This window comes from Cervus canadensis, chromosome 25 (assembly GCF_019320065.1).
Source record: "Cervus canadensis isolate Bull #8, Minnesota chromosome 25, ASM1932006v1, whole genome shotgun sequence".
In the NCBI taxonomy this organism is placed as follows: Eukaryota; Metazoa; Chordata; class Mammalia; order Artiodactyla; family Cervidae; genus Cervus; species Cervus canadensis.
Genome location: NC_057410.1, coordinates 27,699,777 through 27,723,290, shown reverse-complemented (window position 1 = coordinate 27,723,290; position 23,514 = coordinate 27,699,777). Strand labels below are relative to the sequence as shown.

At 40.6% G+C, this 23,514-nt stretch overlaps 1 protein-coding gene across 3 annotated transcripts in view; it reads right to left on the bottom strand.

Annotated features, from left to right (window-relative positions):
• Positions 1-23,514, bottom strand: part of SCN8A (sodium voltage-gated channel alpha subunit 8) — a 195,889-nt gene that overhangs the window by 73,184 nt on the left and 99,191 nt on the right. For 2 of the 3 annotated variants that reach the window (XM_043447084.1, XM_043447083.1), the window contains exons 3-11: positions 21,666-21,784; positions 19,581-19,670; positions 18,617-18,745; positions 16,742-16,833; positions 7,338-7,559; positions 5,791-5,854; positions 4,569-4,710; positions 2,843-3,049; positions 1,326-1,619 (exon numbers count right to left, since the gene is read on the bottom strand). In XM_043447084.1, the coding sequence (XP_043303019.1) occupies positions 1,326-1,619; positions 2,843-3,049; positions 4,569-4,710; positions 5,791-5,854; positions 7,338-7,559; positions 16,742-16,833; positions 18,617-18,745; positions 19,581-19,670; positions 21,666-21,784 (1,359 nt within the window). Of the gene's footprint in view, positions 1-1,325; positions 1,620-2,842; positions 3,050-4,568; positions 4,711-5,790; positions 5,855-7,337; positions 7,560-16,741; positions 16,834-16,990; positions 17,083-18,616; positions 18,746-19,580; positions 19,671-21,665; positions 21,785-23,514 lie in introns of all 3 variants that reach the window. The other variant, XM_043447085.1, reaches the window with a different exon arrangement.

Here is a 23,514-nt window from a genome sequence, read left to right as displayed (position 1 = left end):
CCCCACTACACTGTAAGCTCCCTAGGGCAGACATGGTGTTCTAACCACCTTTCAATCTCTAGGACCTAGCACAATCCCTGACACATGGTAGGCACTCTATAAATGCCTGGTAATGAATAACCAAGATATGTTTTAGGAAGTGATTGGCTGACAATACATAAAACATGAAAGAGAGAGACAGACCAGAGGGAACGAAGCTGTCCTGGATAACTGCAGTAGGACAAAGTAATATAAGGTCTGAACTAACGTAGGATTAATAGGAACAAAAAGAAGAGGGTGGACATGAGAGATTTTGCTGTGATGAAACCAACTGGACTAGCAAAGGACTGAACTGGGAGGGGAGGGAGGTAAGGGAGAGGCACCATGAATCATCTCTGGGAAACGAGAAAAGACTCTGGCTGCCCTGCCATAATCAGGAACTGCAATCTATTCTATACCTTACAGACTTTCTTTAAAATGGGGCATTAAGTAGCTTAAGAACTGGATTTTGGTGGTGTTCTTTGAAGTCCCAAAATATCTATTATATCATGAAATGTATAGTAATACAAAGCTCAATAATTATCCATAAGTCCTCTCCCTTCTCTCTCTCTTAGCTTCCCAATTTAGCAAAGTTGGGTAAAACTAGAGGCTTCTAATCTACCATAGGCTAATTTATCAGCATGACATTATAAAGCTAGAATAATTAATTACCAGAACTTGCCACACTCAAGTAAGGTGACCTAAAGAGTTTCATGACTTTTTTTTTAACCTAAAATTACATACAACTCTTAAACAAAGGCATTTGATCTAAATTCTGAAGTTCAGATGCTAAAAGTTCTTCATGATGTTTTAGAGCAGTGGTCTCCAATCTTTTTGGCACCAAGGACCAGTTTCATGCAAGACAATTTCCCACAGATCAGGGTAGGGGTGGGTTTCAGGATGATTCAAGCATTTTACATTTATTGTGTACTTTATTTCTATTGTTTTTACATCAGCTCCACCTCAGATCGTCAGGGATTAGGTCCTGGGGGTTGGGGACCTGTGTTTTAGAACACAAGGCCTGCTGGAGTGACACAGACTTTCTTGCTGCAGTAAGTCTGCCAAAGGTGACCAGGTTGTCCTGGGTGAGATTTAGAGCAGAGAAGGGAGGGTGGGACTAGAGCACAGGCAGCCTTTATACACAAGTAGCACTTCTTCCTAGAGGAAAACAAAGTGGAGTGTGGAGGTGGCCTGAGGATGCAGGGATGGGACTGGAAAATGTAAACCTGAAGGGGAATACAAGAATCAAGTAAGATTAGGAAACCTAGAATTTCTTAGGCTTCTGTGACCCAGCACAAACAGCTTACCTGATTCATGATGGAAAACTTCCTCCCTATTCTGTTGTCTGGGAGCCGAAAGCCCTTCCTCCTCATACCATCTTCTGATTCTGACTTGAACACCTTCTCAGGATCCCCTTTCTCCTCTCCTTCAGAGAGCTCCTTTTGCTTCCTCTTCTTTCTCCGGTTCCGTCTCTCTTTGGCACTCTTGGAACTCAGTTTAGAGATTTCAGATGAGCTGCGGGGAGAGCCTGCTCCTTCTTCACCTTCTTCCTCTATGGCATCTTCTGAGACAGTTCCTGCTGAAGTGGCCATCGCCGCCGCCTAGGAAAGTAAAATTTCACAGCAACAGACCAGATTGGAAGCAATTAACTAGAGCCACACAAAGCTAAGCCAAGTGGTGGAGATCACTTCCTTCCTTTCCCAAAGACACGGAAAAAAGGAGGAAGGAAAACCAGTCTGTCAGAGGACACTATGGTGGGGGCCTGGTATCTCCATATCCTAGCTAAATTTGTATGCTGGCACACAGCCCTGCATAATCAGAGTGGAACTTCATGGTGAGAGCTTTGGGACTTACTCTGTTTAGTATCTCAGACAAGAACTTGGCTGCCACCTTGATACCAAATGATCTTTTTTTGGGCAACTCTGAGAATCAATACTATATATTATGGCCCCAACAATGTAAAAAATACATTAAAAAGTAAAGTGTTATCAGTGATAAGAAAACAGACCCCGTATGATTTCAATACCTTTAGACCATGAAATTTTTGCACTTTGTTTTATGACCCAGGATACAGTCCCATGTCTCCCAGTTTATAGTCCATGGGAACGTGAATAGAATTTGCATCTTGCTGTTGAGTGAAATTACATAAACCTTAATTATGTTGAATTAGTTCACAGTGCTTTCCAGGTCTACTGTATCTTTCTACTTTCCTATCTTCTATTAATTTTTGAAAGTTTGATACTTAAATTCTAACTAAAAATCTTTATCTATTTAAAAATAATTGTACAGTGGAACTACATGTAACTTTGTCTGGTATTTTCCAAGTCTCCTGCAAATACCACCATACTTTCATAATTTTTTCTAAAAAAAAAGTAAGATGTTAGGGTTTTAGTGGAATCACAAGTTTGTTTTTTAAATTTTACTTCAATATTTTACTTGTATCTTCTTTTCAAGACTCGTTATGAACACAGAGAATCCCTGAAGGAGATCCTCATGTTTTCCCCAACAAAAAAACCTATGCTTACATGATGCATTATATAAACTGCTCTGGTCACTTTTTTTCCCCTCTCTCCAGCTATCACAGCAGTTGTGCACTGAACAGTTGAGAGATTCAACAGAAGATCATATTCACAAACAATTTGGCCATTAAGACAAATGTAATAATTGGACTGACCATCTGCAGTTGTTATTTGGGTTATTTCAATCAGATCAAAGACTTCTATTAGACAGTGTGCCTAAAAAGATCAACTGGAGTGGCAATCAGATGGGGCCTTAGTCACCACGATCTGGCAGGAAGGACTATGGCAAACAGTTGATCACCAACCTGTGCTTCTTCCTGTTGCTTCTTAAGTTGCTCTAACATTGCTTTGAATTCAGCCTCTTTCTGCTCTGCCTCCTCCAGTGTTGCCTGATTCTGCTCTTCATAAGCCATGGCCACCACAGCCAGGATCAAGTTCACCAGATAGAAAGAACCCACAAAGATGACCAAGACGAAGAAGATCATGTACGTTTTCCCAGCTGCTCTTAAGGTCTGTAAAGACAAAGACCACTTCTTAAGTTGCTTGCATCTAACGAATCAGGCTGAAAACATCTCATGGGCTGATGTTCCTCTGCAGAGGCAGTACTGCACTTTCAACAGGACCATCCTTTCTTGTGTGGAACTTCTTCACACTGCAGACACTCAGCATCCCCAGCTGCCAAATGGCCTCCCCTACCCCAGACTCACAGGAAATGTCAGTAGTACCTCCTATTTACTGTGATTAAAAAAAATCCTCTTCCATTCCAAATACTCCCAATACACTCCTTCCATAGAAAAATGCTTACTTTTTTAAAAGGAAAAATTGCTCTGAGCTAAGAATTACGTTTGACTTTGTCAGCTGGTTTTAAAACAAGTATGAAGAAATGAAAACAAGACCTCAGGTCATTTATATACTGGTCTTCAAAGAGCATTTACAGACAAATCTCATCTGTGGAATCAGGCCCAACTCATAAGAAGTCCCTATCTTGAGTGACATCCTTCCTTAGTCTTTTGCAATAGGATGAGTTTTTAAAGAGGGATATAATGTAAAGGATGCGGGGGTGGGGTAGGGGAGAAAAAGGAAAGAGGATCCTAAGAGTATTCCTTTCACTAGCATCAAACAAACAGACATCAAAGAACAACTGGGTTTTAGGTTATATGCATATACACAGGACCCATTATCACTTAGTTTTCATTTTTATTCTTCTTAACCACAAATATTTCATGGAACTTAGCATCAGTTACAAATATTTCATGGGAATACTAGGCTGTACAACAGAAAGGAAGAATTCCAGGAACTCCTAATAAGAAACTTTCATTGGAAAAAAAAAAGTTAGTTCAATTAAAGGGTTTCCTTCATGCCTGAGGGGTTCACAATTCTTATTATCAAACTAACTAGCATCATCAAAGGCTTACAGTCAAACGTAAAACAATGGATTATCAGAGAATTTCTAAGTTGGAAGACCCTCAGCAGTCATCCAGACTAACTTCTGTATCACACCCAGCAAAATTAAATGACTTGTCCAGAGTCACCAAAGCAGGCCAACAGAATGGCAGTCTGACCTTAAAAAAAAAAAAATTTGTCACAATGTTCTTGAACAAATACAATTGTGCTATAAATCTCAAAATGTTGACATATTTAGGCTCCAAGATCCTTGTGGATAAAACCTCATCTTTATAATGTCTAGCAAAGTGCCTTACACAACATGTTTAAAGAGGCCCTAAGCCCAAACATCCAAGAGGAGAAATACTGAAGATGGTCTGCTGAAATAGGAAGGACAGAGATAGCAGATTCCCAGGCCAGGCAAGAGGCTCTCAAGTCTGTGAGCCTCTACAGCTATACATGATGAGCATGAAAGAAACTGGGCCGAGAGCTGGGAGAATTCACTTAATTTTATAAACCCACTGACTCTGAGAAATACCACCCTAAGATTCTGTATAATGTTTTCACCAAAGGTCTCTTACACAGAATGTCCCCAACCCCACATATTGTTATGTAAATTCCATCACCAAAAAACGTGGTATTACTTACTAATTGATACAAGTTTTCCCAGTAGTCCTGGGTCATAAGGCGAAACAATGCCAAGAAGGCCCAGCTGAAAGTGTCAAAGCTCGTGTAACCATAGTTGGGATTCCTTCCTGCCTTCATACACTGGTATCCCTCTGGACATTGCCTGAGGAAAGAAAAGGAAGCACCAGGCTTTTCAGCGTAATCCTACCCGGTCATCAGCTGGAAGTCATCTCTATGACCTTGCAGATAATAAACAGCCATCTATAGAGGCTATGCCAACAAACAGGAACTTTTAAAAAAGAAGAGGAAAGAAACAAAGTAGCCAGGTGAATTTTTCAAAAAATGATGTCCTGGGGACAGTCTAGGATCAGAATTACCTTAAAAATGCGGATACCTCTGTCCTAGACAAGACCTAGGAATAAAAGCTCTGCATATGGGATCCATGAATTTGCATCTTTAAGGGGCATGTCAGATGATTCTTAGGCGTGCCAAAATTTAAGAATCACTGTCCTAGATTCATATCAATGTGCAATTCAACCAAATTTAACTTAGCTACTAACCTAAATGACAAATGCCTAGACATTCCTCTTAATCATCTCTATTCTCTTAACACTCACTGTGACAAACTGTATCATACTGGGATTTCAGTGATCTCAGTTATAATAGTTCTTCTGCTTTAAGACTCACCTGATATTTATTTCAATGTAATTTCTAGTATCTATCAATACTTCAATATAGAAATTAAATGGACTTCTAGTTAATATCACTGAACTGTATATGTAAAAATGGTTAAGAGACCAAATTTTGTTATGTATATTTTGCCACAATGAAAAAAAGGCAGAGAGGAAGATAATACATTGCAACTCTTTTCCCTCCCACATGCTGTCAGGCCTGGCATATTTTGGGTCAACCTTGGGTGCTAACCTATCATGAAAACAGTGCCCTTACTTGATAACTTATTAATTGTGTTAAGACAGAATGAGGGGCGTCTACAAGAGACAGGCAAGATATCTGGTGTTACAGATCCTATCTTTTAAATCTTTGATTTTGGCTTAAGACAATAGTCATCTTCACCTACTAGTAAAATGTCAACTTTGGATGGACAAATATAAAACAGAAAGAAAATCTGAGTCAACCAATTTATTGGGCCCACTACATGAGCACAAAGAAAGTGAAAATATTGTTCATTTTTGTGTGACACATTATTTTATGGGAGGAGAATAAAATTAAGTGAGCTACTTACCCAGCATCAGAACTGTTCCCACAGAGCAAAGGTTCCAGCATACCAGGAACTATGTAGAAATTTGCTAGAAAAGTTTGAAGAGGCAGGAAATGAATATGGCAGACTTAAGTGAATGAGAGAATAAGGTTACACTGCTCCTAACTAGCCCAGCAGAAACAGTTATTGATTTTAGCTCATATAAACCTTTTCTGACAGCAGTGAAACCTGATAAGAATTCCTTCCCATTAACTCTTTTCCTGTATATATTTAACAATGAAAAGTGCTGCCATGTGGGCTTTACTGCAATGTTCTTTCCAGACACCCGATTTCTACTTGTATTAGTACTTCAGATCTATATGCCACGTTCTAGTACTCAAATCAAAGGGTCTAAAAGAGAGGTTTCTGAGTTCTTCACCCCTTTACACAACTCTACCCTTCTAACTTCTCTTTACCATAAACTGATCACTAGTAACCATGTCCTATTTTAAATTAGAAGACACGTTTCTCTTTCCTGTTTGTGTCCTTGAAATCTTCTTTGAACACTTTCTTGTGGGTACTTAACTGTCTTTATTTCCTCAAGAGTGACTAATAGTGATACTGCTAACTTTCACCCCTAGTTTCATAGAAGTACAGGTGGCGCTAGTGGTAAAGAACCCCCCTGCCAATGCATCTTTAAGAGACTCGGGTTCTACCCCTGGGTCAGAAAGATCCCCCGGAGGAGGGTATGGCAGTCGGCTCCATTACTTTTGCCCAGAGAATCCCATGGACAGAGGAGCCTGGTGGGCTACATCCTATAGGGTTGCAAAGAGTCACACATGACTGCAGCGACTTCGCACACACGCACACTACTACACCAAATATTCCTAAGAGTAACACCCAAGTGCTCTGGTTCCTGAAATGAACTTGTTAAAACTCCTAAACTGTGATAGGATCAAACAGTTACTTGGAGATTAACCGACTTCCCTAGACCAGACTGATTGCTAAGGTCTCAGTAATATTAAGAAACCTAAGTGAACAGTGAAAGTTTCTCAGTCTTGTCCTACTCTTTGCGACCCTATGGACTGCACCCCGTTAGGCTCCTCTGTCCATGGAATTCTCCAGGCAAGAATATTGGAGTGGGTAGCCTTTCCCTTCTCCAGGGGATCTTCCCAACCCTGGGACTGAACCCAGGTCTCCTGTATTGTAGGTGGATTCTTCACTGTCTGAGCCACCAGGGAAGCCCAGGTATACTCTAAATGTTTAAATATCTTAGGGGAAAAAAATGATTTTTCATCAAGTTTCTAAGCTCGATTTTTCAAAGCAAAAGTTTAGGGGTACATGTGAATAAAATATAAAGTTTCACTTATCCTTTTAAAGGGAGAGAAAAGAGAGAAGGGGTGAGAGGGCTGATATTTGCAAGCTTCTGAAGATAATCTGACCTCAAGGAATGGGAGAAAGTTCACAAAGCTTCTCCCATCAGTCTTGGCCTTTCTTTTTGGCCAGGCACTTTTGTACAGCCCAGGGGTAGCTCCGTCATTGGCACTGGAGACAGACTTTCTCCCCACTCGTGCAGAGAAAGGGCTACCTACTTTTATTGTTGATGTACTCTTCCCAATCAAAGCCCTTGGTGCCGTTTTCAAGATAGCTCTCGTTGAAGTTGATGGGCCACACCACACACTTGTTTCGCAGGTTTCCCATGAAGAGCTGCAGTCCGATCAAGGCAAAGACACTCAGGCAGAACACTGTCAGGATCATCACGTCTGACAGCTTCTTCACGGACTGAATCAGGGCACCCACGATGGTCTTCAGGCCTGAGGGGAGAGAACCCCCAGAGTGAGAGTCGCCCCACAGCCCTCCCCACCTCCCCCAACCTCCCCCTCAGCCACTCCTCCCCACAGGACCACCCTTAAAACATGGCCACTTCATCTTTTATACCACAGGAATGACAATGGGTCAGTAATATTATCAATTTTCCCAGGAGCAACCATTTTTGAGTCAATACTTCTGGAAAAGAAAGTCCCTTCTCCAGTATGTGGCTCTTTTCTTCCTGGAAGTAGTTTCTTGTCTCTGACTGCTTCTCAGCGACTCAAATGAGTCAAGCTCTTACTTGCCCGGGTGTCTCCACAATTGCTGCTCCCTCTGCCTGGAATGCTTCCTCCATTCTCTTGTCCCTGCTGCCTGTATCCTATTCATCCTCCACTCAGCTGAACAGCAACTCCCCCAGAAGGCCTTCTCTGAGTTCACAACTCTTCTCCCTCCCCTACTATGACTATTTTAACAGCACCTATTAGTTTCCTCTGTAGCATTTATCATGGTCATAATTAATTATATCTGTCTTGTTCACAGCTGTGTTTGTATGGCTTAGCCCACAGCAGGTACTCAGTAAATATTAGCTGAACAAACAAATGGAAAATCAGGAATAGAGGCGGCGTCCGGGTTGGAAAGAGAACTACGGGGAAGTTTCAAAGCCAACAATAGGTGAGAAGGTACAATAATATTTTCCCAAGAGCTCTGGAAATGCCAATGTATTGAAAAGGTTAATTATTATCAATTCAGTATTTGTGGTTTGTCTTTTCACTAAAAAAATACACGTCTTCTGCATCACATATATGTCCTGTTCTCTATGATCTTTTTTCTGTCCTAGATTTAAAAAAAACACAAAACCCGCTTGAATTGGCGGCTTAAAGGCAAGCCACTGTTTCAAATGTAAATCTGCAGGCAGATTTCTTAACCGCACAGGGAGAGATCTGGGACAGGAGACAAAGAAAAGTATGGTTGTGGGTTCACGATGTCTGGATCAAGACTGAGTCTACATGTGGCTCTCCTGGGCATGCCCACACATCCGCTCCCTGTAAGACATGGCCCAGGAAGCACTTAGCACTCCTGGGGGCTGAAACACCAGGACGGACGAGCAGACACAGGGCCATGACACACAGTCTCAAGAGGGAGCTTATCCCTAAGTTACTTCTGAAAGCGAGAATATCCAGTGAAATCCTACAGAAATCCTGATCCTGGCTCTAAAGTATGAGTCTGGGTAGATAATTACTAATCTTAATCGAATTATACCACTTACTTGTGTGGCCTGAGCAATATACCTAACCTCTTGGGATCTGTGTTTTCATCTCTAAAATGGGGATACTTATAGTTAAATATCATAGGGCTGTTGTGAGCGTTAACTAAGCGCGACTCATATAAACCCTTAGCACAGTACCTGGCACACGGTAAATAACTCAAATGTTAACCACTTTTGTCTGAACCTCAGTTTACACATCTGTAAAAAGGTACTGATAATACCAATCTCGTTGGCTTGTTGTGAGGTTTAAATAAGATAATGAATATTAAATACCAAGTACACCGCCGGGTACTTATATCTTGTTAGCTATCACTATTATTCACATGTTGCCGTCCTCCAAGAGATACGACTGGGATAATATCACTGCGTGGCTAACCTTGTACGATGGTGATCTAATGGGAGATGTGGACATGACTTTTCTTTTGCTGTATTTTGCAAGTAACCAGCTAGAATTTTCAAAGTTAAGCCTGAGAGTGGTAATGGATGCTGCGTTTAGCACAAGACCTGTCACAAGGCAGGCACTTACTCTGTATGTGCGTGTGTGTGTGTGTGTGTGTGTATGTGTGTTTAATTGGAGGATAATCGCTTTACAATGTTGTGGTGGTCTTGGCCAAACACCTAATATATTTTTAAGTTCTTTATTGAAAGAGTAAATGCATATGAAATTTTCTTCTCTCTTACACAGATATCCTGAAAGACATGGAAGAGAAATTAAAGTAAAAAGAGCTAAGAGTTAGACTGTAGAGACCTCAGCGTGCAAAGGCCTGGGCTTTCTCACAGAGTGGGCCTCTCCTGGAGGCTGTGGCCCCCAAAGGGATCAGGAAGAGCTTGCCTGGGCTCCAGGACATAAGGCATTTCAAGCCAGATTCCTTCTGCTCACAGGGCTGAGCAAAAAGAGTACAAGGCAGGAATCAGAAAGCAGGAGTTCTGGTCCTGGCTCAGCCTCTATCTAAGATGCACTGTGTCTCGGAACAAACTTAAGGGCACCTCCCAGCCTCATTTTCTCATACACCGAACACGGGTAAGCGTAAGAGCACCTGGCAGTGGGCAGTGGAGGAGCTAAGAGTCTTTAAAAGTAGGGTGGAGATATTTGTTCATGATTAAGTAGTTGGAGTTTCAATCTTTTATTCCTAAAGTTCTGGGAAACTGTGTTTCGTTATCATGCAGTTAGGTAAGAAGGTATTGGTGGTATAAAATAAAAGGCAGCTATAGAGAAGGAAAAATTGTCCCCATGTTATGGAACTTATTTCAGTAAGTTGCTAAGGAACAGAGAAGTCCTTCACTACATTTGGTTGGGTTGAAGCAGGTGTATATTGGGTCAATAACTCAATTCTAGGTCCCTAAAATGACAGTTATGTTTTCAAAAAGAGTAATTTTTTTTTAAAGAGTAGTTGATAAATCAGAATGGAAAAGAATATAAAAAGAATGTATATATATGTATACCTGAGTCACTTTTGCTTTACATCACTAATTAACACAACGTTGTAATTCAACTCTACATCAATAAAAAATAAATTTAAAAAAAAAGAGTAGTTGATAGGTCACTGAAGAATGGCTGTAAAGTTTCTTTTCTTGGACTTCTTTATGAGGAGCTCATAGAGCAATCTCTCTTGAATGGCTCAGACAATCACCTATCTGAACACCTGATGACAGTTTCAAGCCACTTTTTACTTCTATTTTCATGAACTGAGTTGTTAGCTGTCATCTGTATCAGTAACAAGAGGATAAAACTTTAAAACAGTCAAACCAACGCATTTGTGACATTAATTCATTTTTAAAAACATATAATTTGAGCATAAGTCTAATCTGATTTTCCTTGGCTGGGAACTTTCTGGACAGTTCCAAGCCCCATACAACAGGAAATTCCAGGCAATGAGCTCAAACCATCTTCTATTCCATAAGGCCAGGCTCCCAGCAGCCTTGTTTGTAGGAAGTGACCTTCTCTTCGTAGTTAGATGTCAGGATGGACATCTGACCTAAATCTAGATCCTGAATTCCAGGAATTTGGAATGGGGCAAGAGAGAGTCCAGTAGCCTTTCATGTGGTGGGAATGATAATAAATAAAAGTGGGGGCTGGGTGGTAGCCATATTCTATCGTTATATAAGGATATTTCTGAGAAGTAAAGGCAGTATGCCTAGACACAGAAAAAGGAAACAGATGCAAGGAGAAAAGAAATATGAAGACAAGGTAGTCCTTGGTGTCTGGGGCTTTCTGGCTCTGTGTTCTGGTTTCACTGGCTTCCAGAAGCCCCAAAACATTCCAGCCTTCAATGTCCTTGAAGGATGCTTGTATCTTTCTACTTGCAACCAGAGATGTTCAACTAAGACACCAATCCTACATGGAACTCCTCGTTTTTCTGGGGATGGACCACAATCAGCTGGTTCAACATCTGTTCTCCATTAACCAGAGGCCACTGCTGATGAAATCTATAAACATGAGTCCAGAAGGCTAAAATATATTTTTCAAGTGTTCTGCTTTGAGGTCTGATCAACACCTTGGTGAAGTTCTTTCAGCTTTCAAGAAGTTTAAAATAGAAACTTAAGTTGGAAATGGTATTCACAGGGCCACAAAGGAACAAATCTTAATTAAACAAAACTGATCACTAAATAACAGAATGGCCATCCAAAAAGTTTGCTCTCTAAGATTCTCATCCAGATTGTTAGGAGAAAATCAGAGGGAGGCAGAGGAAGAAGAAAGGTGATTAGCCCGATGTCTGTAGTGAAGGTAAGCACACAATGACTCAGCAACATTCAATGTAAACAGTCACTGCATTCACTCAGGCATCAGCCAAGACTCTTCTTCCTTCCATAAGAGTTGATAACTGCAAACGACCATATCTGCAGACATCAATGCCAATTTAAGGAGATGACGCCCTCAATGCTTTTCTTAAGCTTAACCTTCATAGTCTGGCTAGCAGTGGCTGCCACATACTAGTTAACGCAGCCAAGCAAAAGTCCTCCCCCTGCAACCAGCAACACAGGCCAAAAAAAGTAAGAAGTTGCTGGCAGAATTCTTGACCTGATGCATGCAGGACTGGAGAATGCCACTGCTCTGGCTGTAAGGATAAGCTGTCTACTTCCTCTGCTGGTTCACAATACCATATACCAGAACAAGCAAGAAAACCGACCATCCAAAGCAGAGCAGAATGCTCCTTCAAACGACTCCTACACAACAGAGCGTGCAACAGAAGCCACGTGGGGGCAGGTTGACGGCGAGAACTCTTGGAAAAGGCTAACATTAACTAGCACTGGGATGTGTCCGAGCAGAAGCAGCTAATATATTTACTATAGAACAAGGAAAGGCAGCTGGACCTAATGTACAGAAAGGTCAGCTCCCAGACAGGAGTGGGACACTTAAAGAACTCTGAGAAGCAAGTGAAGCTGCTACCACAGAATTTTATTCCACCCTATGTCCAAAGGCACCTCTGAACCTCCTATCTCATTTCCTGATGCCCAGTGATCCCTTGAATAAATTAACAAAGCCTGCTTACGTGCTGGAATCCAGGGAAATCAGCTGTGCATACTGGGATCAAGATTTTCCACCAGGCTGACGCCAGATTATAAATAGTCAATTTATCTTTCCTGGTTTGTGACTCAGGTTGAGAAATCTAATGGGTTTTAAGCCACATGAGCTATTCCTCCTACAAAATGAACATCGGAACAGGCCTCAACAGCCGTTAACACGCGGCCCTCACAATAGTGAAGGAATGGCTTCTCAGTCCCACAATCTGGCTCATCCAGACAAGTCCTGGGGTACAGTTGCGCCCAATCACTCTTCTCTGCTGCAGATTCAGTCCTCGCAGTGATAGTTCTTAGAGGTTCTTTAGATCAAGAGTAACGTGCGAGAGACTTGGGGGCCCTAGATTTCTTTACTCAAGACCAGATAGATTCGTATCACAAAGTCTGACCACAATGAAACTAGCTCCCAGTGGGGGCAGAGAGATCCCATGAGCCCTCAGTGTTCCACTCAGGACCATGGTGGTAAATTTCAGCTGTCTACCCGAAGAAACAATGTGGAAAAAGGAGAAATACAAAAGCTACTGGATTAATAACCAGAGTATTTTAAAAGAAACAATAAGTCTGAATACAGTCTTAAAACGCATTCTATTCCCCTTTACTATGCCGTAGAAATTGCTACATTCATAATGGGGACATTTTAAAAAAATGCTGTCTTTGTGAATACCGGGGTGGGAGGGAGGACCTCTCATTTTCCCTGCTTTGTATCTGATACCACAAGTAAAGACAGAGAGAAGGTAACAGAAATGAAAGCAGAGAAATATCAAACCCAAGAGAAAAATAATCAAGAAATTACAGCTCTAAAGAGAGCAAAATGGTGAACAGAAGGAGTGCTTCCAGAGGCCATTTCAATGATGATGGAAATGAAAATGGACCAACAGTGAGGCCCTCCCAACCAGTTTTATTTATACCAGTAAGTGCTACTCTCTAAGGAAACTCTCAGAAACCCGCTTTAAGATGTCCAGCGTATCTTGGGGGCATGTCAGTCCTGGGGCATGTGGCCAAAGCCCACAGAGGATGAAACTTCTGACAGTCACTTAGAAGTTCCTTTTGTACCCAGATACATACAAAGTAAAAACAAAGTTTTAAGACATACAGCTTTCTATACAGAATACTTCAATGTCAAGTTGAATACTTCAATGTCAAGTTGAATCTGGCAAGTTCTAGAGCAAAAGAAATTTTCAAAGGGTCTTTTCCTGTAACTGGTCCCTTTAGCACAGTTCGCGTGGCACTGTTCTTCAAGTCGAGTCCTCTGAAGCAAAGGGAAATCATGAATGATAGGTATCCAAGTCTTGAGTCAGCAAATAAAGAGGATCAGAATGTGAGTTCACTCTTTTCTAAGCCACAAGAAGGGTCTAAATTGAAGCATCTTGTATAAAAGGCTGGAGCTAACTGATACACTGTACTCTCCAATCTTCAGGAAGTCCTGGCTGCCCTGACACATCCAGACTATCTACCGAAGATGCTAAGAGGGAGGACAACATCAGCCCAGGTGAGCAGGGTAAGTGCTCTAGGAGAGGAAAAACTCTCAAAAAGGGAGTTGAGAACTGTGAGATTTTACAGGTCCCTTGTCAGTTCTGTGGTAGATCTCACTTCTGTTTTCGGCAGCTTCAGCAAAAGCGTACCATCAAACTGGGAGCAGAAGGCAAAGAAAGTGACAGTTCCACTGAAGTGGCCGATGAAAAAACTTGGTATGCAAAGCAATGGCTTTTATTCAGAGGTAGCTATGGCCCTGCTCTGTGACTGCAGAGTCAAAATGACTCCAATTTCCAATCAAGAGATGGCTCAGGTCCACTGACTCAGACTGAGGTTCCCCACCGTGGAAGGAGACCTGGGTAACAGGCAGGGAGGCACAGGGCAACAGCCCTCCAGAAGTAGAATGGGGAGCAAAAGAACTTGGGATAAAAAGTCACACTTTAAGAATTGACTATATCATTGACTTTATTATTCCTTAACGTTATTGTCAAAAACCCCCCCAAAGCTAGCTCAACTAGGAGGTGCTTCTAGAAATGGGAATCCAATAATTTATTTTAAACTGCAAAGTTGGTGTCTAAATCTTCACACAAACTCTTTCTTTGGGTTTAGGTTTCTTCTTTATAATTGCTACTGCTAAAATCATTTATAGAGGACTATTACAGGCCAGGCACTGTGTTTATAGATATATATTTATAATACAGAATGCAAAACTAGACATTAATATATACCTATAAAACTAGAGCATTAAGGATAAATAACGTGCCATCAGTCAGAGTTATCTTGCAGAAATGCTGTGGTCAGAAGTTAATCATACAGCAGAGACAGAGACAGAGGCTAAGAGCTGGAGCAGAGATAGCATCTGCTGCCCTAGTTAGTGAGGAGAGCACAGCTTTCCAATTTAGTTCTGGAAGAGAAGTTTTGAGATCACAAGAACATAAAGGGACAGATGCCTTGCGGAGTACACTGGGGGAAGTGAGTAGAAAACATGGCATCATATTTAAAAGAGGCCAGAGGAGGAAAGAGACCAAAGGAAAAATGACAGTAAAGACTTGGTGGTACAGATGTGTTACAAAAAGAAAAAAAAAAGACAAGGCCTGCTTAAGGGTTAGGCTGCCATCAACAAGCTTCATAAAGGCGCCTAGAGAATGAGCTGGATTTTCTGTCAAAGAGATTTATTAATAAAATGGCTAAGAACTAAACTTTGACAAGTCACGGTTATAGTTTTTTGCCAATAAGAATATACTGTAGGGGACTTCCCTGATGATCCAGTGGTTGGGACTTTGCCTTCCCATGTGTGGGGTGTGAGTTCGATCCCTGGTCAAGGAGCTAAGATCCTACATGCTTGCCTGCCAAAAAAATCAACCCATAAAACAGAGGCAATATTGTAAAAAATACAATAAAGACCTTGAAGATGGTTCATATAAAAAAAATCTTAAAAAAAAAAAAGAATATACTCCACTGACATCTAGCCTCTGGTTGACAAGGAGTAAGCTACCATTGCTAAAAATAAAGTAATTCACTCACAATAGGGCCGTAATTTATGGGTCCACTTCATGGCTCATGTTTATAAGTAGAGAAACTGAGATTTACCTCCCTAAGGTTCTCAGTCAGCAGAATTCTACCTCTGTACTTCCCTCTCTCTGCATTTGATATCTAGATAACGTTGAAAAGGAGAAAAAAAGAGTATTTTTGGTGCAGCCACAAGAAGAGCCATGTGATGCCAGGAATAGGATGCCTCTGTTCTTCATGTCCCTGTTTCTACAAAACTGCAGCGGAAAGCCTGGCCTCTTGGGAGTCTTCCTTCCCTAAAAACTCCTGAATACAACCAAAGTCCAACCAGCAACAACACAGTCCAGACTTCTGCCATGTTTCTGCCATGTTAGTTAGCCTACTAAATATCTTTCCTTCCAGATTTTAAGACTGGCCTTCTGAAAGATAGTTATTACTGAGCAGCAAGAATTTGAATTAAATTAATAGATCTCAACCTCAGGGGGCCATCGATGGGCTTTGCTGGGGAGGCGATGCCTATGAAATTTCACCTGGTTCTCAAAAGGATACAAAACCTTCAAAAGGTTAAGAACTATTGGGCTAGTTCAATCAGAATCAAGAAAAAGAGGCAAAAAATGTAAAGACTGTCAATCAACTACCTCTCAACTAGCCCCTGATTACTTTTTTTTTCCTTGTAAAGTATTGTACTTTTTTGTTTGCCCATGTGCTTAGATATATCTTATCTTACCTTTGACTTTTTTTTTTTTAATGGCACCTACATAAGCTTTCATTGGGATTTATGTCTGAGAATGGTCTCTGAATATATATGTAGTAGATATCTACTGGTTCTTATTCTAGTGAATTAGACAGCAACAGTATGTGATATACAGTGATTATCAAAGTTCAGGTCATTAACACCAAGGCTTTTAAATTTGTCTGGAACACTGGACTAGTCAATGGGATAAGGGTTCTTCTGTGATTAAATAATTCCATTAACACAGTAACAGTAAAAGTGCAATTCTTCAAATAACATCCCATCAGCAAACCATGCGACAGGAAGCCTGGAAATCACAAGCAATGGAATGACGGTGAATGTTAAAATTACTGTAATTCCACGAGGCCAGGAAGCAAATGATTCATATTCAAACAGACAGCTAGCTCCGTGACAATTTTTCAGGTATCTTAAGATCCAAGTGACTCTTAAGCACGTGCTTTTTCAGAGCATGGATGGAATGGGGGCTGCATGCCTTGCAAGCACTGTCAGAGCAACTTTGGCTTAAGGACCAAAGAGCCATTCCAGAGAACATCTCCTGGGAAAAACATGCGAAATGCAAGGCCATCTCAGCTGTGCTGACGCTGCTTCAGGATGTGGTGGACAGAGCAAATGGAGGAGATAAGAGGAGATGAGGCAAAGTCAGTTTGGTGTTTAAATTTTCTCACCTGGAATTACAGAGATAGTTTTCAAAGCTCGGAGAACCCTGAATGTTCTCAGCGCTGAGACATTGCCCAGGTCCACAAACTCTGTCACATATCTGTAGTAAGGGAGGTCACGCACAGACACAAATGACAAACACGGACACAAACACAAACACCAAAGGAAAAAAAACGAAACCACAACAAAACAAAAAGTACAATACGTCACGTCAGGGCCCTAACCCAACACCTAACACCAACCCCGGGCCATCTTACCTGGGATTACCGAAATAGTTTTCAAAGCCCTCAGAACCCTGAAAGTGCGTAGAGCTGAAACATTGCCTAGGTTTACAAACTCTGTTATATACCTGCAGAATCAAACCAAAGTTAACTTGTAATGGTACCACTGGGCGAGGGTTTGAGAATAGGGGTAAGAAAGGGTCTTATAAGCAAGATATGATTTCATTTTTTTCCTTGAAAAAGAAAAGTTTCAAATATAAGCATTTAAGGAACACATTTTATTTTCTTCAGTTGGGCAAGGAGAAATCCAAAGTGTATTTGAAAGAAGTGATACCACCAGAAGGCTCCTGGGGCTTTCTCACGCAGCATCATGATGTGCAGATCCCAATCAGAATGACTACTCTTAGTCCATTCTCTTTTTCCAGTTAAAAGGAAGGCCAGGAGGTATTCAAAGGCTTATGTCTCCAAGTTTTGTGAACAATTTCTTAGGAAAAGGAGACAGATTTCTGCAGCAGGAGCCCCATGTAAACAAATCTACATTAAAATAACTTCCTAGTTGACAATGGAAAAAATGCCTAAATCTATGCATATATGACTTATCCAAGAATTGTCTGCATATCATTGCAGTCATGCCCACATATGAAGTTTTAGCTTGTGACATACAGGAAAAACACAGATCATGGGATCAGAGCCAATATTCTGTTAAGTGTTCATTTAATCACCAGCTCTGTGCCTAGCAAGGACACACACCAGTGTATTCATAACGCTGGAAAGCTAGAAATTTTCTTAATATAACAGAAAGTCAAAGTTCCAGTTTCAAATGTTCAATGTATATCATTCATTCACACTTTATAGTTGAAATACATCTTTGCATCAGATGCTCAGATCCAAACATATACAAATGCACTCAATCTCTTACACATCTGCGTGCACACATACAAACACACACAATCTACACTATACCTTCACCCCCTACCAAACCACAAAACACTTTCCCCAACATGAAAATGCAAATAATGTCTGCTACACCTCTTCTATCACCATCTAAGTTTCCCGAAGAGATGCATTTTCATTGTTAAAACAACATTAATTACATAGAGCAGCTAGCATGCCAATGTGGAGTTACACTGATCCCAAGTAATAATAGTTTGAGGCTCTGGTCAGCAATTCTTTAGGAAGTGAGCAGATTGGATACTTGGCTTATGCTTTGACTCTAAAATGTGTTCTGAATTCTGTAACATCTGGACAGCCTCAAGAAATTACATGTAACATAATATGCCCAGGAAACTGAGTTCCAGCCTAAGGTTTACACCTAAAAAATATGAAGTCTTCACCAAGGCCTCCTAGTGATAACTGTGTATACCCTGGTCAATGTTATAGGGGGAAACAAAATATAAGGGAGTTGCAATAGAAAATCACTTGCTACTTTTGCTCCCATCTGCTCATCCTCTCCCATATGTACACCCTGTCACTGCCTGAACCCCAAGAGGTCTTCATAAGAATCAGACATATGTCCATACCACTTTACATGGTTATCCTTTAATTCCTCACACAACTAAGCCCATAAACTCACACTTACACTGTCATACAAACACACCCAAGGGTATAACCACACACATACAATCACACCCAGAACAGCAATAAAGTAAGCAGAGAACTTACGCCATCATGATGACACTGAAATCTAACCAGTTCCATGGATCCCGTAAAAAGGTAAAGCCATCTATGCAGAAACCTCTTGCAATGATTTTCACTAGTGATTCAAATGTATAAATCCCTGTGAATGTGTACCTGTCGAAAAAATGGATAGCTTGAGGCAATTTCTAAACAGAAAGGAACTTTAAATGAACCTTCTAAGACAGCACTTGCAGCCTCACTAACAGAGACAAAGCAGAAAGGACACAGCTGATGCAGCAGAAAGAAGTGAGGAAGAGAAAGGGATGCATCTAATGAAAATTACTAAATGCACAAACCACGAAAGCTGGAATGTGGCACTGGGTCCTGAAGGGCATCACAAAGGAATAGCTCTGTACTGCCACCTAGCATGTGATCATTTTGAACCAGGAAAGGAGGCCCCAGAGCCAATTTTCACTTGAAACAACATGAAAAGGAAGGCTAAAGTTGGAGAAAAAGGCAGTATCATCAGGAATTGAGGGTAGAAGATGGTGATGGGCCAGTTAAAGCTTTGGCTAACACAGGCTACCATAGGAAAGGGCAGAGGTGGTGAGTCGTCACTTCCACGGCTGGCTTTCTCTTTCTAGAGTTGATTTCTAAGGATATTTCTTCAATTCCACATGTATCCTCACCCACTCCGTGAAATAAAATGTGGGCAATAATCGAGAAACAATAATTCCCAGAGTTGACTTCTAAGGATACTTACTTCTTAAATTGCAGATGTATCCTCACCCAGTGAAATAAAAAATGGGTAATAACCTAGAAATAATAACTTCCCGAGTTGATGTTTAAGGATATTTCCTAAGTTCCACATGTATCCTCATCCATCTCTGTCACATGAAAAGTGGGCAAATGATTTTCTTCCTTGACGGATATGCTGTGCAGTGCAAGATGCAGTGACTAGATATATTTAAAACAAGCGAGCAGAAAAATAAATACATGAGCTACTTACTCCACATTCTTCGACCAGTCAGGAGGGTTACTAAAAGTCATGAATACACAGTTGGTCAAAATAGTGCACATAATGATCATGCTAAATACTGTAGAAAAGAGTCAAGGCAGAATATACAAAATCTGGCCTGCTTTTATCCTCAGGAAGCAAATACATTTCACATTAAGTATCATGAGAATTAAAATCAGTAACCTGAAAGGAGACAAAGCACAGAGGAGGAAAAGGCAAGGTGATAATGAAAACTGTGGCCACCACCATGAACCATATCAGTGCCACCATATGTATCCACACCCAGCCAGAGAATGTGAGTGGACACAGCAGGATGGTCACTCTTTTTTTCAAAAGGGCTGTCATTGTTCTCCTTTTGGATAAACATTTTTCCTTATTACCATTTATGCCTCTAAATATCTTTTTGCCCAGTAACCAGAAATCTTGCATTCTGCCAGATGCCAAAGTCATTGGATGAGAAAAACAAATTAAATCTATCTATGTTATTGAGGAGTCATTTATTGTTAATTATTTTGCATTACCAATTATTTGAAAATGTTCTTGTATTTAATAGTTTACTTTCTTCCCATAGCCCTTCAAAGGGCTGTGTCCTTGCAGGGCAAAGCAACAGTTAATGTCTGCTGAATCTGTCAAATTTGGGAAACCAGTTGTGGTAAGGACTGGGTAAGGAATTTAAGGACATCTATACCACCGTACTCCTAAGAATTAGGTAATGAGGCAAATTCATCTGATCTTTCTGAGAGTGTCCAGGAATGTTTATGGGTAGCAAATCATTTTGCTGCCATTTCGATTCCATCCAAGATCTTGCTCAGCCCTTCTTGTTCTTGTCCGGCTTAGTCACTAAGTCATGTCCGACTCTTGCAACCCCATGGACTGTAGCCTGCCAGGCTCCTCTGTCCATGGGATTTTCCAGGCAAGAATACTGGACTGGGTTGCCATTTCCTTCTCCATATTCTTGTCTACTGAGAAGAATTAAACTGCTTTAGATCAATATGAGTTACTTAAACTGCACAGAAGTCATATCTCATTTGTTACTAATTCACTCTCTCTTGCTGATGGCATTCACTACCTTCATTCTATTAGTGGAGTTTTAGAACACTTCTTACAGCTGGATTTTTTTCTTCCCACAGCTGGATTTTTCTTCAGGGAATAACAACATGTTCTAGTTAGAATAGAAAAAAACATCATCCTCTGATCCAACAAGAAAGGAGTCCATTGTGAATTATTTATTTTCTTATACATCTTTAGATTTCAGAACTATGTTGCTTATAAGACCCACAAATTCCAGATCAGGCTGCTAAATTCTTAACAAAAACAAAAGGTGCAAAAGCTTAACAAACCTGTTTATGAAGCAGCAACTGCTGGTTTCTTCATCCTACTTGGAGGATACAAAACTCTGAAGCATGGGACTAAGTATCGTCAAATTAAACACCAGCCATGAAGGTTTAAAGTTACTAAGTGAAGTTGCTAAACCCATCGCGTAATTTTTCCTCTGTCATACGCTCTCCTATATTAAGGAGATACAAAGTCAAGCCGCATGAGTAAACTGGCGTTTTCTTTTAAGGGGGGCAAAAATATATATAAAAAATCCATATCAATCCTGCAATCTAGATCTAAACCTATGCACCAAAGAGGCCATTTAATCTGAGACATTATCTTACTTCCTAAGTTTGTGGTTTAAGAAATCAAAGCAGCTCTCTAAAACACTTGCTCAATTATTTACAGTAGCTTTTCAAAAATTCTAATATGGGCTTTAATATGTAAAAAGCTGAATAATACAACTTGTTATGAAATTACTAGTCTGAGTGCTTTAAAAATTAAGACTTCAGTAAAGTTACCATCTTAACTTGTCCCTCTTAATGATACCCAGAAAATTCCAGATTCCCGTGATATCATCCTAAGAAAAAAGAATCTGCGGAAGCTCAGCTAAGGCTTTAGCAGAAGTTCTGACTGGAGGAATAGTCATCTACACCAATGATAAAATAGTTAATATACAATTAGGTGGTGGACATTCAGAAACACATACCAGTGAACACACAATGGCTACATTCACTCCACATTTGCAGAAAAGGATATGAATGTATCAAAATTTTAATAGCTATTCTTCTTATCAGGTTAAAAGGACTTAAAATGTACAAGGCAGGCGTGGCACTAAATCTGAAGAGAGTTTTCCCTCTGTTTAATACTACAAAGGTCTGTGAAGAAAGAAAGAGAGAAATTATTAAAGCACAGGAATTAATCACCACATGAAATAACATTTTTCTAGGCAAGAAATAAACTCAAATGGACTCATGTTTTACTTCCCAATTTGGTGTCTAAGGAAACATACCTTAAGGCAATGTACTAAGGCAAGAGAAACTGCTTTCCCTCACCTCCCTTCCTTGCACTGCTCCAGATTACATTACAAATAGATGACACTATCTTAGCAGTTTTAAAGATCAGACTTTTCTTTCAGAAACAAGCCATGTCAACTATACCTAAGCTGCCTGTGCCTGCTCTGGACAAGATTCTGAAGTTTATTAATTTAGGATTCATTCACTCAACAAATAATTACTGAGTGCCAACCATGTGCCAGGCAATGTTCCAGGTGCTTGGGAAGGATCGGTGAACAAGGCCACCCTAGTGAGAGGAGCTTATGTTCTAAGAAGGGAGACAGACAATAAATAAAAAACCTAATGAGTAAGTAAATTATATCAAATGTGATACATGCTGTAGGAAAAGGAGGAAGATCAGGGAAAGGCAACTCGAGAGTGCAGGCGTCAGAGGATGGGTGAATGTTTCATTTTTTAATTGAAATGTTATGCCCATCTTTGCTGTAATGGCAAGGTGACTCAATTACACACATATATACATTCTTTTCCATTATGGTTTATCCCAGGGGATTGGATGTTGTTCCCTGTGCTATACATTAGGACCTTGTTGTTCATCCATTCTAAATGTAATAGTTTGCATCTACCAACCCCAAGCTCTTGGTCCATTCCTCTCAGGTGATCAAGGTAAGCCTACTGAGGAGAGAGATTTGAGCAAAGACTCAAGGAGGTGAGAGGAGTTATTCATCTTGTCGATATATACCTACCAAGTCTACTCTACTTAGCTTTTAAGAACCTCCATTATCAGCCTTGCCAAATTCATTCAACTACATTCCGAGCATAAGTCCTCCTCGTGCCAAACCAGAACAGGTTACAGGAATTCAGACTTTGGCCTTGGCGCTCACTGCCCATCCTACTCAGATGCCTCTTCCTGTTGCATGAATTCAATTCAAATATTTTGGAGCATCTGTTTCGTGCCAAGCATTGTGCTAAGCTTCTTGGATACGAGCTTGAATAAAACTGTACCTTTAGGGAAGACATATATGTGAACTAATACTAATAAACATAAAATTCAATAACAAAAATATACGTAATGTATGAGAGGCAGCAGAAGAGAGAGATTTTTACTTTCCCATTGGATGGACAATTCAAGGGAGGGGAGTGAGCTGCGAGGTGGGAGATATTCACAAAGGCAGGTTACTAAACATTTGGAAGGGGTTTTAAAGGATAAGTGCCAATTCGGAGAGATTAATTGGGCAGATAAAGGGGGAAGGGTTAGCATAGGATTACAAAGGCACAGTAGCTCAGAACTGGGGGTGTTTTCAGGGAATTGATAAGTAATTCAGCGCTGCTGGAGGTTTAAAGAGAGGGGGAACAGCTAACTGTGGAGCTGGAGATGCAGGGCCTACTAGACTGAGGTCCTAAGGACACAGGCCAGTGGCGAGTACTCAGCCCTAGCATCTAACCGTGAAGGTGAAAAAGCACATGGTCAAATGCTGGCCCTTTGAAGTAGCCTTTTGCTTTCGTTTTGTCCTTTAATTTAAAGTAGTACATGTTCACAATCATAAAAAAAAGGAACAGAAGACAAGTTCCATCTCATTACTCAGTGATAACCT